General features: G+C 46.6%; 1 protein-coding gene across 1 annotated transcript in view; it reads left to right on the top strand.

Annotated features, from left to right (window-relative positions):
* The window catches only part of PKHD1 (PKHD1 ciliary IPT domain containing fibrocystin/polyductin), a 367,689-nt gene that overhangs the window by 21,770 nt on the left and 333,242 nt on the right, over window positions 1-12,677 (top strand). The window contains exons 9-14 of the mRNA XM_045008841.1: window positions 2,891-2,955; window positions 5,106-5,145; window positions 7,418-7,488; window positions 10,333-10,434; window positions 11,014-11,109; window positions 12,121-12,262. Coding sequence (XP_044864776.1) covers window positions 2,891-2,955; window positions 5,106-5,145; window positions 7,418-7,488; window positions 10,333-10,434; window positions 11,014-11,109; window positions 12,121-12,262 — 516 coding nt within the window. The remainder of the gene's footprint in view (window positions 1-2,890; window positions 2,956-5,105; window positions 5,146-7,417; window positions 7,489-10,332; window positions 10,435-11,013; window positions 11,110-12,120; window positions 12,263-12,677) is intronic.

Below are 12,677 nucleotides of genomic sequence, written 5' to 3' on the forward strand. Positions count from 1 at the left end.
CTAGGAAATGTGCACTGAACAAAGGACAAGAGACTGATTCCATAGTCCTTCCTAAGTGTCAGGGACTGGGATGTGGGAGATCTGACCTAGTGGTTTGAGCTGGAGCCTGGCCTAGTGGTTGAAGCTTGGGAACAGGCTTTAACCACCAGGCCAAGGGTCAGAGCTGAGTGACAAACGAAGCAGGGGAGTGGGATAGGAGCAAGGCTGGGAACAGCGCAGGCACAGGGGAGATTGCAGCTGTCTGTGTAAGCATTGAACAGCCAACAACCTGCCGCTGCTGCTGAGCTTGAGTGCAGACCTGTGGGCCTCTTGCAGCCAGTTGCGCAGGCCTGCCAATCAGGCGATTCTGCCACAGCCCAGCTGGGCTCATTAACTGGCCTGAGGGCTGGGCCGGCTAGCCGCAGGCTCAGCTGAGGGAACTCAAGCCCACAGTTCCTGGCAGCTAAGGTCCTTTTAGGCCATGGGAGTGGGCCAGCATAGCTGCCTTTACCCCAGTGTAGGAGGTGTATTAGGAGTGTGCAGGGAGCAAGCACAGGGTAGAACTGGAATGCACAGCACTCCCCAGGGTGCATTGGCTGGCAGAACAGCCCCATCCTACTAGTGCCAATGAGACCAGTGGATCTCAGGATCAGCGGAGGTGACAATGGCTTAGGCCTTATTGCTGTTGGGATTTTAGCTGCTGATAGAGTCGCCCCCAATGCAAAGCCCCAGCACTGGAAGCAATTACACAGTATCAGGCATGTTACACACACACACACACACACACACACACACACACACACACACACACACACACACACACACACACACACACACACACACACACACACACACACACACACACACACACACACACACACACACACACACACACACACACACACACACACACACACACACACACACACACACACACACACACACACGTTAAATTGGGGCCAGCTGCACCAATACAGATTGCAGACGGGATCTCCACCAATGCAGCACACTAGGGCTTTGCACTGGTGCGGCTACACTGGTGGCTAAGCTCCCAGTGTAGACAAGGTCAGCTGTGCATGAGTTCATTGCAGATGGGGATCAGACTCTTGACTCTAAGTGACACAGAGGCTGGAAGTATCTTCACTCACTTTAAATACAGGTGTAAGTGACTGAGGGCAGTGTAATAGGAAAACTGCCAGAGTGGATCTCCGTGGCGGGGAAGTTTTCATGCCCCCGGAACAGCAGCTCCTGGCAGTGGCATTCCTGTTTGCATTACTTATTTAGCCAAATACAAACTATCTCAGTTCCCTTAAATCATAAATTCTTTCTCAGCTGCTGATGAAAAGGTCTTTGTTTAAAATATGGAAGTGGCGGGGCCAAACTGCTAAGGGTTTAAGCAGTTTGTCAAATCATTGTTTAAACTTTTACAAACCTACCCTGGCATCATTGATTTTTTTCAAAGCAGTTTCAACATTAACAACATTCTTAGCCTGCCTGCTAGCAATCTATAACCACCCCTCTGAGAGAGAACGGCTCTGGTAATACTGCAATGTGCAGGCTCCTCTCTTCTTAGAAAGACACACGGGACCTGATTCTCAGGTTCTCTGTTTCTGTGGTTTGGGCGGGGGTGGATAATCAGGGTCTGCCTCCTCCTGAGCACCCCCTTGGGGCCGAGGTGGCTTTGCAGCTTTCTGCTTCTGTTTCCCTCTTCAGGACTCCTTAATAAATTGTGCATACAGGCAATCCACCCCTCCGTAGGGGCTGGGTTTATCAAGATCAAAATTCAGAACAAAACCCAAGGTCCCAAAATAAATTCTATAAAGTTCAACTCAATTCCCTGCTTTCAGCAGGCAACTCCCAGCCCTCCCTAGCTGGAATGTTCCTTCCTTCCCTGGAGTCTGCTTTCTCTGGCCTTCAGCCATCTTCAGCCCTTTGGCTTCCTGGCCAAACCCTTCCCCGGTCAAGGGTCTTCTTCAGAAGTCTCCTGGTCTCTGTCACAGTTTCCCCTCTCTGTTTCCCTTTGGATCTTTAGAGAGGCCAGTTGCTGTCAATCAGGCCCCATCTAGGGGCCATTAATGAAGCACAGTTGGGCTAGGGGCTCCTTAAAGCAGAGGACAAAGTCCACCTTTAAGCCATCGTTGCATTTCTCATACATTGGGGCCATAGAGTGTATGTCTACACCACAGTGTTGGCCAAGGTTCAGTAGAACTCGAGTTAGTGGCCAGGTTTGTTAACCTAGGGCTTGAGCATCTACACTTAGTGGTAGGCCCAGGTTAGGAGTTATTGAATCCTGGGTCCCATCCCATTATGCAGGCCAACTACCCATATCCCAGACTTCCTGTTGCCCTCCCAAAATGTTGCTGCTCTAGCCTTTTGTTCATGGTGCACTGTGGGAAAACTTGACTGTCCACCAAACTTGACTTTCCAGAGAACAAAGAAAGTCAGCCCTTGGGATTGTGGGATAATTTTGGGGGACTCTCAGAGCATGAGTCCAGTGGGGCTGCATCTATACTGCACAGCAATAAGGCTTGAGTCTTGGTTCCTGGCTTGACTCAGGCTTGGACCCTCCAGCCCTGTGGGTTAGCATGGTTTGTGTGTAGATGGAAGAGGGGTTAGGCTTGAGCCTGAGTTTGAACCCTGGGCTTACTTTGCAGTGTAGATCTGCCCAGTAGCTAGTCTGCATCACAGCAACCTCAGGACATCCCTCCTCCTATGCATCATCTCCAGTGACCCAGTCTTGTGAGATGCTGTTTTCCCTTATCTCTCATTTAAGCTGAGGGTCCAAGCATCCTTCCAGTATGAAGCCCTGGAGCTGGGGACAACCTGTATTTTGTTTGGAATGGTAATGCTGTGTTTTCCTTGTGTTCCCTTTCCTTTCTAAAGGCAGCACAATTTCTCTGTCTCTTTACAGCTATCCCGTTCAGATGGATCATGGAACAGGGACCTTACAGTGCCGTGTCGAAGGCAGCTATATCGGTCAGTGGAAAGAGAACATGTTCACCTACAATTCTGGTCTCTGCCTCGAAAGGTGTCATAATTAATGAAGCAGCAAAGAATCCTGTGGCACCTTATAGACTAACAGATGTTTTTGCAGCATGAGCTTTCGTGGGTGAATACCCACTTCTTCGGATGCAAGTAGAGTATGTATATATGTATGTATATGTATCTCCTCACTATATGTTCTACTTGCATCCGAAGAAGTGGGTATTCACCCACGAAAGCTCATGCTGCAAAAACATCTGTTAGTCTATAAGGTGCCACAGGATTCTTTGCTGCTTCTACAGAACCAGACTAACACGGCTACCCCTCTCATAATTAATGAAATACCCCCTGGGTGTATAGCCGTCCCATCGGAAACCCAGGGTCGGGAGTGAGTCCCTGGAACGTTTCTGCCCTTTCTGACTATGGTCTTATTATTGTAACCTAATGACTTATTTATTGTAAATATTTCCCTCCCTCACCCATTTTTTGACCTTCACTTTTCTTTACATGTTTCAGAGTAGCAGCCGTAGATTCAACGTGTGTAATGGCTCAGCCATTCCCAGTCTCTGTTCAAGCCTAAGTTGTTGGTATCTAGTTTGCATATTAACTCAAGTTCAGCAGTTTCTGGTTGGAGTCTGTTTTTGAAGCTTTTCTGTTGCAAAATTGCCACCTTTAAGTCTGTTGCTGAGTGACCAGAGAGGTTGAAGTGCTCTCCTACTGGTTTTTGAATGTTATGATTCCTGATGTCTGATTTGTGTCCATTTATTCTTTTGCGTAGAGACTGTCTGGTTTGGCCAATGTACATGGCAGAGGGGCATTGCTGGCACATGATGGCATATATCACATTGGTAGGCTTGAATAGAGACTGGGAATGGCTGAGCCATTACACAAATTGAATCTATTTCCCCATGTTAAGTATCCTCACACCTTCTTGTCAAACTGTCTGAAATGGGCCATCTTGATTATCACTACAAAAGCTTTTTTTCTCCTGATGACAATAGCTCATCTTAATTAATTAGCCTCTTAGAGTTGGTAGGGCAACTCCCACCTTTTCATGTTCTCTGTATGTATATGTATCTCCTCACTATATGTTCCATTCTATGCATCCGATGAAGTGGGCTGCAGCCCACGAAAGCTTATGCTCAAATAAATTTGTTAGTCTCTAAGATGCCACGCGTACTCCTGTTTTTAAGTGATAACTTTCCTCCTCGTATCTAAGTGGAGGTGCACAAGAATGAGTTGTCCCTAGCTATGTACTTGTATGGCCCTTTCCGTGGAGTAGCTGAGTTTTGGTGGTGTTTGTGGGCTCAGTGTGTCACTTGCTCATTGTTTCACATCACCGTGTTACTAGGCCTGGGAGGGTGCCCCTTCTTCTATGCTTGTCATCTGAGTTGTAGGCCTTTGATATAGGCCATTCCCAGGAGAAAATTGGAGGGACAGCTGCCTCACACGATTACCAGTGTCTAAGAGTTTGCCCCGGTGGAAGACCAGAGTTATTTAGGTCTGGTGGCTAAGGCACTGCACTGGGATTCTGGAGAGCTGGCTCAGCTAGGAGGCTGTGGGCAGTCACTTTAGGTGACATTTTCAAAAGTGCCTAAGTCCTGTTTTCAAAAGTGACTTAGGAGCCAAAATCCCACCGACTTTGAGTGAGACTTAAACTTCCTAAGAGCCTTAGTCACGTTTGAAAACAGGAATTAGGGGCTTTTGAGAAGGTTACTCTGAAGCTTTCTGTGTGCCTTATTTCCCCTGACTCTATTTTGTATGTTTAGATTGTAAAATGCGACAGCGACTGGCTTAACAGGGTCCTGATCTCATCTGGGGTCTCTAGGTGCTCCCATAATAATAATGTGGCAGGCTCCCGTGTCAGCTGGACACTGTGCAATATGGTTTTGGTGTGACCGCTCCAATAGGTTCTTTGGGGTGTGGTTCTCAGGTTTCTGTGTTCTCATAGCAGTACTAGTTGATGTGCTTTGTCCTCTCACTGTAAATCAGAACAGCTCCCCTGAAGTGAGTGGAGATACGCTGGGGTAAAGTCAGTGAAGAAAGGGGAATCGGGCCCATAGTGTTGATCCTAGTCTGCTGTGCTTTTTCTATGAAATCCCCCACGTTCCTGCATTAACTGTGTCTGTTTTCTCTTCCAACAGGTTCACAGAACATTAGCTTTTCAGTGTTTAACAAAGGAAAGTGAGTAACAGAAACGCTGCCCCGTTCATCTGCGGTTTCCTATGGCAGCACGGCTGCATTTCTGGGTCCAGAAAGAGTACCTGGATACATTGTATAGAATTGCTTCTACATACCTAGCCCTGGCCCTTTACTGTCTCAATGGGATGAACTGATCATCAGATCTGAGGATGGCAATGAGAAGAAAGCTCCCCCTAGAGAATACTGAAAGGATCTGGGGGTCTCCTTGCCATTGTTTAAGTGCACAGAACAGGGGTATCCATTAGATACAGATGGGCATAATCCCCTATCACCAATCTTCTACACAGGCAGTGTGGCTGAGTGACGTGCAGACATTTATTTCTCTTAGATGGGCCAAAACCAGAAGCTCAGTTGTGAATGTTAGGGGTGGGGCAGGAGGGCAGGGTTGGTTCTGGTCCAAATGCAGTATCAGAAGGGGTGTATGGCAGCTGATGCCTGGTGAGAGTTCTATGAGGGTTTTGCTTTAAACAGCAGAAGAGCCTTGCTCCCAATGGAGGGATAGCTCAGTGGTTTGAGCATTGGCTTGTTAAGCCAGGGTTGTGAGCTCTATCCTTGAGAGGGCCATTTAGGGATCTGGGGCAAAAATCTGTCAGGGATGGTACTTGGTCCTCCTGTGAAGGCAGGGGGCTGGACTCAATGACCTTTCAAGGTCCCTTCCAATTTTATGAGATAGGTATATCTCCATATAAAAAAAAGTTGACTTTATGATCATTGTCCTTGCTCATGAATCAATTGTTACTTTGGATAAAAAAGCCAGCCACAGATCTCTGCGAGGAGTTGGTAGAAATCAGCATATGCATTGTGGCAGCTTCCTTATTAACTGCTGGGTTCGACTTCTGACTCTGTCACAGATTTCCTCAGTAAGCAGGTGTAATGCAGACAGACCCTGGTCATGAGTACCCGGGATCAAACCTGGGACCCCTGAGCTTAATGCAGGAGCCTCTACTGCCTGAGCTAAAAGACACATCTCTCTTAGCCAAGGCTGTAGCAGATTCATCAGTCTGTAGCTGGTCTGGCTGCCACTAGAGGGGGACAGAGTGCCACACCGAGCAGGCATGGGTTACACGTGGGCTAGTCACTTAATCTCGCTGCACCCGTTTTCTCTACCTCATCATGGTGTTGAGATTTAATGCTTATGAAGGGCCAGATTGCCCCCACAACTCCAACAGGATGTGCAGGGAGTGTTGTCCAGGGTCCAAGGTGCTTTGCACACCCCCTGCATAGGCTAGGGACAATCTCTGCACTTTCCTTTTCCTTCCTTGTGTCTCCAAGACTGCAAGCTGCCCCAGAGGGAGTGGGGACAAGGTGCACCATGGCCCATACACCCCCACATACAAACTGTGGCCAGGGGAATATGCTTGTCTATTCAAAAGGATGATACAGTCTGTGTGTACCCGACTGGTCCAATGTGTGATAGGTCTCCCCACGCCATGTCCAAGTCGCTGAGGAAATGAGTCTGTCACAGATATCAACTCTGGAATCTAGCCTTTTAGCTCAACCTGTAGAGACTCATGTGGTCAGTGCTGGAGGTAGTTGGCTCAATCCCTGATGATGGCCAGCATGGTTTGCTATCCATTCTGCACTTGCTGGAACTCTGGGAAACACCCATCGGGTATGGTGACTCCATCCATATGCCAGTGGTTAAATGCTACCATCTGGCCCACAGATTAGAGCTGGTTGGAAAACTGACATTTTTCCCGCTGAGTTTTCTGTGAGAGAAATCACCGAAAATTTTTGACTGCAAAATGTTGGGTTTGGGGAACATTTTTGTTTCTTTTGACTTGGAATGTCAGGTTTCATTTTTTGGACTCCAAAAACATTTCAATTTTCCATTTTTGGATTTTAAGACCCCTCCCTTCCCTTCTCTCCCTTCTTTTACTTTTCTACCCTTTTCGACTGAAAGAAAAGGGAAAAGGCAACGTATCTGAAAGTGGAGAAAACCCCCCTTTTTACCATTACCCACCTGCAAAAAATAGGAAAACTGTAAGAAAGTGTGAGACAATAGATTTTGATTTCAACAAAACTGTATTTGATAATGGCAAAATTTTTCAGTTGAAGAATTTCAGCCAGCTCTAATTCAGATGCTTGAATGAATGATGCTATGTATGGGTGAAAAGTAGCATTTGCTATCCTAGAATAACTGTTTTCCTGTGTTTATTCTGAGATCTCCCGTTCAGCTTTCCTGGTACTATGGAGAGATCTACCCTCAGCTCAAATTCCAAGGAGTTTCACAGGCCTTTCTTTCGTGTTGCAGGTCGATGGTACACAAGGATGCTTGGCTCATCAGTGCCAAACAGGAGCTTTTCTTGTATCAGACATTCTCAGGTGATGTACATTGCTGCCCCAATGACTGCTCTGTCCTATGACAAGTCCAAAGAGGCTTTTATTCTTCCCAATGTTATTGTGCCTTTGATCCTTGTGTGCATTTCCCTTCGGATTCAGTGGGAGTTGCTCGTGTGTAGACAGAGAGCACAAAAAGGACCTCAGGACGAGATACAAAATCTAGCCCTCTATCTTTCTATGAGCTACGGTTGTGGGATGCCCAGATTTCCTGTCTCTTCCTGCTTTCATTGCATGCTGAACTGAACTCCCCGCAAGATGGGCCTTATCACTCAGCTGCAGTAAAACACCCGTGGCTGGCCTGATTCAGCGCGCAGGCTTGCAGGGCTCAGGCTGCAGGGCTATGAAATTGCAGCATAGACATTGGGGCTTGGGCTTAACCCCGGGCTCTGAGATCCTCTCCCCTTGTGGGGTTTCAGAACCCAGGCTCCAGCCTGAGCCTGAACTGCTATTTTTAGTGTGCTAGCACAAGCAGAGCTAGCAGTCTCTCTGCCTGCTCTGGGAGCCCCCTCATGTAGATGTACCCTTTGTCTCCAGCTTTGTGGGTGGCTCTGAAATCTCTAAAGGGGATTGAGCAGGAGAACCCTAACAACAGGAGAATCAGCAGGTCTGGAGATGATCAAGCCACCCCACTATTTCTCCTGCCAGACCTACACTAGATGCCTGACCCTGCTCAGCCCCCTCAAATCCTACCGAAGTTGGTGGGAGTTGAGGTCTTCGACATGCAGGGGGCTTTGGATAGGACGAATCAGCTGAAAATTACTTCCTGCCAATCCCCTAGCTGATTGTATTGTATCTCTTGAGTTTCAGTGTGAGAGTCAAGCATTCTGGGCAAAGATATATCACAGACTGCTGTAGTATTGTCTTGTACTGAGTAAAGCGTTGTATTGTAAAACACGTGGGCATGAAGTCTCCAGCTCTCTAGACAGTAGAAAATTAAATCCTCAGTAGCTGTTGTCATGGCTAAGTAATGTCAATGATCTTCAAAAAGAATCTGGGTCTACAACTCAAAGTATAACCACAGATCTAAGTTTCATGAACCATAACGCACCTGGCTTTGATTGCTGTCATAGATAGGACAAGGCTAGAAAAGACCATTTGGCTCATCCAGTCGGAACAGGTTTCAGGGCTGCCTGCTATATCTTTCCCACTAAGGCCTGATCTAACCATTGATTGTAACTACTGTAACTAAGGGACTGGTGATTTGTGTTGTGCACACGTATAAAGGACTTGGTTTAAAGGATTTAGAGGGACCCCCTTGACGGCTGAAAGATTAATATGGCCCTTAAATGGATGGATTAGAACAATTTTAGGCTCGGGAAAGCTAAGGTCATCTCTCCAAATAGCCCATTTTAAGGATTACGAAAGTGTGATTCAGTGTTTAGAACTGCCGTTGCCCCATCCGACTACAGTACCTGTGTGTGCGTGAGAGATGAGGAATGCTAAACAGCCACGCTGACATCTAGTGGGAAAATAACCAGAGTGCCCATGCAAACGGAGACTAGAGGTCAATTCTGAACATTCACAACGTCCATTGATATCACTGGCAATTGCCAGAGGCTCAGCATCTTTCAGGATTTGGCCCTAAACGCTAAGGATTAACAGCATTGTATTCATACCGTTTGAAAGTTCAGTTAGAGAGCCAAGGTGGATGAGGCACTATCTCTTATTGGACCAGCTTCAGATGGTGAAAGAGAGAAGCTTTCAAGCTTTCAAGCAGGTCACCGTTGCAGGTAACAATGTAGAAATCAGTTTTGGATACTACAGTGACAGAATGAAGACCACAGACCAAATTCATAGAATAATAGAATATCAAGGTTGGAAGGGACCTCAGGAGGTCATCTAGTCCAACTTCTTCTTCAGCTCTGGGCTCACCCACCTTGCCTCTCTCTCATATCCTGGGACCAACATGACGACAACAACACTGCTGACAGAAAGTTCACAACAGTCAAATCAGTGGGTTAAATTCAGAGGCCAGCCTGACAGTCTAAAACAGTGGTTCTCAACCAGGGGTACGTGTAGCCCTGGGGGCAGGGCCAGCTCCAGGCACCAGCTTAGCAAGCAGGTGCTTGGGGCGGCAGGTCCAGCAATTCGGTGGAGGGTCCCTCACCCCTGGTCGGAGCAAAGGACCTCCCGCTGAATTGCCTCAGATAGCGATGGCGGCTTTTTCTTTCATTCTTTTTTTTTTTTTTTTGGCTGCTTGGGGTGGCAAAACCCCTGGAGCCGGCCCTGCCTGGGGGTATGCAGAGGTCTTCCAGGGGTACATCAAGTCATTTAGATATCCGCCCCCAAAAAAGTACTAGCAAAATGAGTACAATGTAAAATTTCATACAGATAAAATGAGAAAGTAATAATTTGTCAGTAATCGTGGGCTGTGACACTTTTGTATTTTTATGTCTGATTTTGTAAGCAAGTAGTTTAAGTGAGGTGAAACTTGGAGGTGCGCAAGACAAATCAGACTCCTGAAAGGGGTACAGTAGTCTGGAAAGTTTGAGAACCACTGGTCAAACATAGTTTAATTTCACCTGCTTCTGGCCTCCTCAGGATGTGAATTATACCAGCTTATCAGAGTTATCATATCCCTCCTTAAATTGTCCTTTAGCTGAGCTATATCTCTAGGATCAAATTAATCCTTGCTGTAATTGTGCTGGTTTCCTGAATGAATTCAGGCTAGGGATGACTTTGGGCCAGTTAGTTTCTCAGACCTGCTCCCCCTGAGATCAGTGCAAGTGTTGCTTTTAGTTTTAATGGAAATAAGAGTGGGATGGACCTTTCCTAATGCATGTTAGCTAGGTCCATTCTCTGAGTCTCCTTTTCCTTCCTCTATAGATATAGCATCTGTGTTTCCTGTCTCGGGAAGCCTAGGAGGAGGAAGTGACCTCACGATTACAGGAGACTTCTTTGACCAGCCCGTGCAGGTCACCGTTGCAGGTAACAATGTAGAAATCAGTTTTGGATACTACAGTGACAGAATGAAGACCACAGACCAAATTCATAGAATAATAGAATATCAAGGTTGGAAGGGACCTCAGGAGGTCATCTAGTCCAACCCCCTGCTCAAAGCAGGACCAACACCAACTAAATCAACCAATTAAATTCTGCCTTAGGTTACACCCATGCCACCATATTGAATCTCAGTTGGACATGTGTTCAGAGGAGCCAGCTCCCTTAGGGCCTGATAATCTAATAGCACTTGCTCTAGCAACTCCTACTGAAGTTGAGTCAAAGTCGGTGGGACCACACGTACAGGTAAGTACCATGGTAGTGCCATAAGAACCATGGTGCTTGCTGTATGAGAGGCCCTCACTGTTGTGAATTCAGATGAATAATTGGCTACAGATATACGCCCCCTATTTGGTGTGATGTTGCCCTTGTTTGAAGGTGATGCAGTGCAGCTCTGCTAATCTCTTTCAGAATCAAAGGGGACTCATCCCTTAAACAGTTTAGGCCTGGATTTATGTTCTTCAGTCTCATTCTGCATATACCTACTTCTCCTTTTCCCACTGTCAGGTGTTCCCTGTGAAATCAAGCACTGTTCTCCCCGGAAGATTAGCTGCACCACTGGACCCATTGCTGAGACCAGAAGACTTGCTGCACCCCAAGCAGGTACAGTATTTCTAAGAGCAAAGGCCCTGCTTGGCAAACTGCTGTGCTGCCATTTGGAAATAGGGTAGAGCAGGGGTAGGCAAACTATGGCACGTGTGCTGATTTTCAGTGGCACTAACACTGCCCGGGCCCTGGCCACTGGTCCGGGGGGCCCTGCATTTTAATTTAATTTTAAATGAAGCTTCTTAAACATTTAAAAAATCTTATTTACTCTACATACAACAATAGTTTAGTTATATATTATAGACTTATAGAAAGAGACCTTCTAAAAACATTAAAATGTATTACTGGCACGCCAAACCTTCAATTAGAGCGAATAAATGAAGACTCGGCACAGCACTTCTGAAAGGTTGCCGACCCCTGAGGTAGAGACTTCATTCTGTGTTTGGTGGTGGGATGGATAAAAATGGGGTTATCCAAAACCTACTGATGTCACATCACATGGGTTTTCAGTCACAGGGTAGCCTCTCCTGGGTTTGCCGACCAAACTTCCCAGTTTGCTTGGGATTTCTGGGGAACATCTGAACCTAGGAACTCTGGACTAACCCGATGATACTCCTCAGTTTTGCCCCTGATACCCACGAGTTTGCCCCTCCTGACAAGTCTCCTTTATTTCCAATCTATTTTCCAAGGGTCTTTTGTTTTCTGATCCCTTTTGGAGTCCCTGAGAATTCTCCCAATTATTTTTCCTTTTGCTTCAATGTACTGACCATCGCGCCTTGGCTGGGAGTGCTGGAGGCACTATCCTTTGAAGCCCTTTGGTACTTTTCTTTATTTGCTGGAGGGGACTCTATAGATCAAGGTGTCGTCGCTCCAGTGTTCCTAGCCTGGAACTAACGTTGATCCCATTAATAGGTCCCAAAACATCTCTTGTCAGAGATTATTATCCAGCAACCCATAGACTGTGGCCTGCAGCATTTCCATTGTTTTGCTATTAATTCTCTCATGTGCTGTGGACTTTCCATTAGCCATGCTGACTAGATTCGTGATATTTTTTTTTTAACTTCCCAGGAAACAGAGGGCTTTTCTTTGAAGTCTGGGATGATGCAGCAGGCACTGATCTCACTGAAACAGCCCCTGGATATAGATGGCAGATTGTTCCTAATGCCAGCTCTCCAGAAAGATTTCTCTCTCAAGCACAGCAGTCATTCAGGTATTCAGTGGTCTCAAAAGGAGATGAAAACTTGGTATGCACCTTTAGCAGCGGAAGAAGTAGCAATAGCACATACCAGTCCTTTTTTAACAAGCTTTACTGCACAGCTCTGAGGCTTCCAAACAAATCTTTGCTCAATACTTGAGTTTTTAGGTCCTTTTGAAATTCAAAAAATGCAGTGACATGTTTTATCCCGTATTTTTCATCTTCACTGAATGGCCCTGCTTGGAGAACCCGGGACAGAGTGGTGTAGGAGGAGTTCCTTGGTTTTGCCCACGACTAGAGACAGAAGTGATGAAGTACCTCAAAGGAGAGTCTCTTGAGATAGAACCGGCTCAGCCAGAAGCAGAAAGTATTGCATCTGGAGAGCAGCTCTGTGTGCCAAAAGGTTGGAATAGGCATGTTGGGCCAGATT

The sequence above is a fragment of the Mauremys mutica genome, chromosome 3, assembly GCF_020497125.1.
Source record: "Mauremys mutica isolate MM-2020 ecotype Southern chromosome 3, ASM2049712v1, whole genome shotgun sequence".
In the NCBI taxonomy this organism is placed as follows: Eukaryota; Metazoa; Chordata; order Testudines; family Geoemydidae; genus Mauremys; species Mauremys mutica.